Source organism: Musca autumnalis, unplaced genomic scaffold (assembly GCF_047663935.1).
Source record: "Musca autumnalis isolate F117 unplaced genomic scaffold, ASM4766393v1 scaffold_4, whole genome shotgun sequence".
Lineage (NCBI taxonomy): Eukaryota > Metazoa > Arthropoda > Insecta > Diptera > Muscidae > Musca > Musca autumnalis.
Genome location: NW_027411977.1, coordinates 47,520,881 through 47,525,494, shown reverse-complemented (window position 1 = coordinate 47,525,494; position 4,614 = coordinate 47,520,881). Strand labels below are relative to the sequence as shown.

Genomic DNA, 4,614 nt, shown 5'->3' with positions numbered 1-4,614 from the left:
CAGTTCTCCCAATCATTGACAAGAGTCTGTGAATGGCTAAGCTGCCTGTGAGCACCCTCTAAGCAAGCACACACACACAGAGATATAACACACGGATACAGTGGGATTGATGAATTGTGCGGGTGCTTGTTGTACCATTGACGATGGCATCGGTGTGTAGAGATTTTCATGTATCCGTACTGACTCATGGCAAATGTTGTTTCAGTCACAGATTCAGTGTCTGACGTGTTACTAAAGCGAACGCAACGCAAGGAGTTGTAACGCAAGCAAACATACTTTGCTCCTCAGTGGCTATGAAAAATAAGAAAAAATAATAATAGAAAAATCAAAGAATATTTTCTTCAAATAAACTGTGTGTTTTACTTTCCCTACGGCATAACCAAACGAACGTAAAGAAAATACGAAACGAAATAAAAAATAACAAAGACAAAAAACAAGGAAAATATTTATACGGATAATTAAAAATAAAAATATTTTTTCGCAAAATTAATAAGTGGAAAAATTAAGAGAAACTGTGGAAGAACAAATTAAAATTTGTGACAAAATTTAAATGAAAATAAAAATTTGTGGAAACTGAAAAAAAAGATTTGAAAAATTTTGAAAAAATTAATGAAAAACTAAAAATTTAACAAATAATGTTTAAATAATTAAAGAAGTAAAAAAGAATTTAATTAAATTAATTGAAACAACCACCAAAAACCTAAAACAACAAATAACCATCGTAGCAGAAACGGACAACAACAGCATCGCCATCATGCATACCCTATTTACCGATCAGAACACCTTTTCGCGTCATTATGCACAAACCGCCGGCTATTCATCGACGGCAGCTGCAGCGGCCACCGCTGGAGCCATGACCACCGCATCAGCTGCCGCCGCCGCCCATTATGCCTACGACCAATACTCCCGCTATTCCTATCCCGCCTCAGCCTATGGTCTGGGAGCTCCACATCAAAACAAGGAAATTGTAAAGCCTCCCTATTCCTACATAGCCCTAATTGCCATGGCCATACAAAACTCCGCCGATAAGAAGGTCACATTGAATGGCATCTATCAGTACATCATGGAAAGGTTTCCCTATTATCGTGACAACAAACAAGGCTGGCAAAATTCCATACGCCACAATCTCAGCCTCAACGAGTGCTTTGTCAAGGTAGCTCGAGATGATAAGAAACCTGGCAAGGGATCCTATTGGACTTTGGACCCCGATTCCTACAACATGTTTGATAATGGCTCATTTTTGCGTAGACGTCGCCGTTTCAAGAAGAAGGATGTCTTGCGCGAGAAGGAGGAAGCCATGAAACGCCAGGCCATGATGAATGAAAAATTGGCTGAAATTAAACCGCTAAAAATCATGACTGCCAATGGTTTGATTGATGCCAAACACATGGTGGGCATGGGCCATCATGCGGCTCATCATGCTGCCGCAGCCCATCATGCCGCTGCTGCCCATCACTTTAAAAAGGAACCACTAAGCATGGATTTAGGTTGTCTCACCGGCAAGGATGGCATGGCTGCAGGTTTAAGTGTGCTCAACTCCTGTCACGATAGTTTGGCTCAAATGAATCACTTGACAGCTGCTGGGGCAGTGGATCATCCCGGCTTTACCGTCGATTCCCTGATGAATGTCTATAATCCACGTCTACATCCCAGCGCCTATTCCTATGCCCATCATCCTTTGAATGATGAGAATCTCAGTGTGGCCGCTTCCAGTCAAATGCATGCCCATCATGCCGCCGCTGCCCATCATGCCCAACAGTTACGCCATCATCATCATGTGCCGCATGGCCATCCGCTGACACCTGGTGGTGCCAGTCATAATGGTGTGCAATTAGGTGGCATCAGTTCTGGAACCACCACAACCACCTCTTCGGGTAATTCGCCCACAGCCATATCAACACCCCATGGTCCGGCTCATGGTGGTTGGTATACCCCAGAAACACCACCCTCAGAGCCGCTAAACAATTCCTCCTCCGTCAATGGTACACCCACGCAAACCAACAACAGCAGCAACAACTCGGGCCTGGTAAGCCAATCGGCCAACAACAACAACAATGGGCATAATCAAAATAATCAACAACATCATCATTCAACGGTAACCAGCAGCCCCAATTCCCTAGCCGCTGGCCACACCTCATTGGGTTTCCGTGACATGATCTTCGAACAAAATCAAGTTTGTCACATGGACACCGGTAGTCCGGCGGGTAGCATACAATCTGCCAGTCCACCAGCTCCTGCCGTTTCAAGTTCAGCTGTCTCCTCCAACGCCGCCGCCGCTGCCTTAATCAGTTCACATCATCACCACCATCATCATCATCACGCTCTAAGCGGGAATTTGGGAAATCTCAGTAATCTAAGCAATCTCTCTCACTACAGATCTCATGTGGGTCATTATCAGGATTATGGTATTAAATATGGAGTTTAAGCCGGAACTAGCATCTAAACTTCTCCAGTGAATCCAGGGATTTGTTTCGTCGGGCATTTAATCAAGTTTGAAAAATTTCTTTTGTTTTCGAAGAAATAATGGACACTTGTGTTAGAGTGTGTGCCGGACTTTCAGACGATGGATGGATGCTTAGGAAATCCAAAGCATTTAAATTCAAATTGTTTTGTAAAAATTATGTAAATATTTAAACATAAGTCAAATTTGCATTTTAACTGCAGCAGTTAAAGGTAGGGAAACATTTGATCCAAAAAAATCCAAAGAGCTGTGGATTGTATTTAATTCATGGATTAATGAAGAAAAGGTGAATGTTAAGCGACGGCTAAATGTAGATAAACTCGGCATACAATTCACATCGCATGTCAGAAAAATCGTTTTCGTTAACAGCATCCATTCTTCTTCTTTTTTTAATTTAAAGCTTAATTTGAAAATTTTGTTTTATTAGTTTCACTAAACTCAAAGTTCTCTTTGTTATAAAAATATCCAAGTTCAATCTCTTAACCGCCGGTTAATTTAACAGTGTCGGTTTTATAGATTTCATTTTAATGGCATATCCCAAAAAATTGAAAATCAATGTTAATTTAATTTTATTTCTAGTTTTTTTGTTTTTTTTATTTGAATGTTTTATTTTTTATTTTATAATTTTTATTTCATTATTATTATTTTACCCATTTCACATCTCAACCAACTTCAAATGTATCTCATTTTTATTTTTTTCCCTTCGATTACAAGCTGTATAATTTTTTTTGTATAAATATAAATAATTATTAAAAAATATACAAGTGCTGTAAAAAATAAAAGTAATTTAACATAGTTGTATTTTTAAATTTATAGTTTATTTTTAAGATGTAGTTTTTAATCATAATAATATTGATAATTATAGTGTAATCGTAAACAAATAATGTTATTATAAAAAAGAACGAACACAAACACCAGAAAAAAAACGAAAACAAAAAAATACTTTTTAAAATTATAAAACCAAAACTTCAAAACAAAAAAACTTTAAACAAATATACGATATTAGCAAAAACACTCTGTGTATGTTAAACAAAAAAATTACCAGTCTTTTTACTTAAAAATCTAATTGCATATAGCATAAATTGGGATTTAAGACAAATGCAATATTCAATTTATTAAATTTTGATGGGGCTACAATCAGATGGTTGGATTTTTCTTTTATAATTTACACCATGGTTTCAGAGTCGTTGTCTGGAATTGGAGTCTAGCCAATTTTTGCTTCCGTCGGAATCGATTCGAGCGATTTTTTTCTGTATTTATCAATAGAATTTTTATTATATTCTCAAATGACTCTTTTAAAAACAGAGGATTACAAAACCTATAAGGGATATATCAAAGTTGTGAATATGAATTTATGATTTCACAACATCCTTCGATGCAGTCCACACGGAGTTATGAAAAATGCAATCCGTTGGATACAATATATAAGCATTTGCTTTAGAGATCCCTACAAAAAAAGAACAGTTGGTTGATCCCTACCCGCCGCTGGCGAAATAATTTCTACCACAAATAAAAAAGAGTGTATGCAGTTCTAAGAATTTGTTATAAAATAAAGAAATAACAACTTCAGTTTCGAACATTTTTGCGGTAAATCACGAGGCGGTAATTTTTAATGGAGTGGAGTTTGAGTCCATGTCGAAAGCTGAACTAGTGATGGGAAGTCAAAATAAAAAACCTTTAGGACAAGGGTGCTCAGAATAGTTCGTGTATTAGTAGTGGTAAGACACTCTCCCCATTAAATAAAAATGAGAAATAAAGAGAGAAAACGTGTGGTTTGTTTTTACGCTACCGTAAATAAGTGATCACCAATGCTTTAGGATGATGACGCAAAATCAGATGCGCTTGGATTAAGTGGAGGACGGAGGAAGTAAGCTCAAATGTGATTGAATTTAATGCAAGCTTTTTTAATTTGAGTTTATATAATAAAGTTCTTTGTATTCATGTTTTACAAAAGTAATAAATGCATTTTATTTATTCTGGGATATTACGCATTGGCTTGCATTTTTACTGCATCTTTAGATTAATAAAAAACACAATCCGAAGAGAACCTTTAAATTCAATACAAAGCTGTGATGTGAATCGAAATTGGAGTACATCCTAGCTGCGCGCTCTCTTGTAAAATTCATAGGTGAATTCAAAGAAAAAGATGTTGG

General features: G+C 37.0%; 1 protein-coding gene across 1 annotated transcript; it reads left to right on the top strand.

Annotated features, from left to right (window-relative positions):
* The first annotated feature begins 209 nt into the window (after window positions 1-209).
* croc (forkhead box protein crocodile) lies at window positions 210-3,473 on the top strand. Its single transcript, XM_073980272.1, has one exon. The coding sequence runs from the start codon at window positions 755-757 to the stop codon at window positions 2,423-2,425; it is 1,671 nt and encodes a 556-aa protein (XP_073836373.1). The 5' UTR covers window positions 210-754; the 3' UTR covers window positions 2,426-3,473.
* The last annotated feature ends 1,141 nt before the right edge of the window (window positions 3,474-4,614 follow it).

Excerpts from the sequence above, each read along its gene's own strand:
- croc (XM_073980272.1), top strand. The coding sequence starts at position 755 with ATGCATACCCTATTTACCGATCAGAACACCTTTTCGCGTCATTATGCA.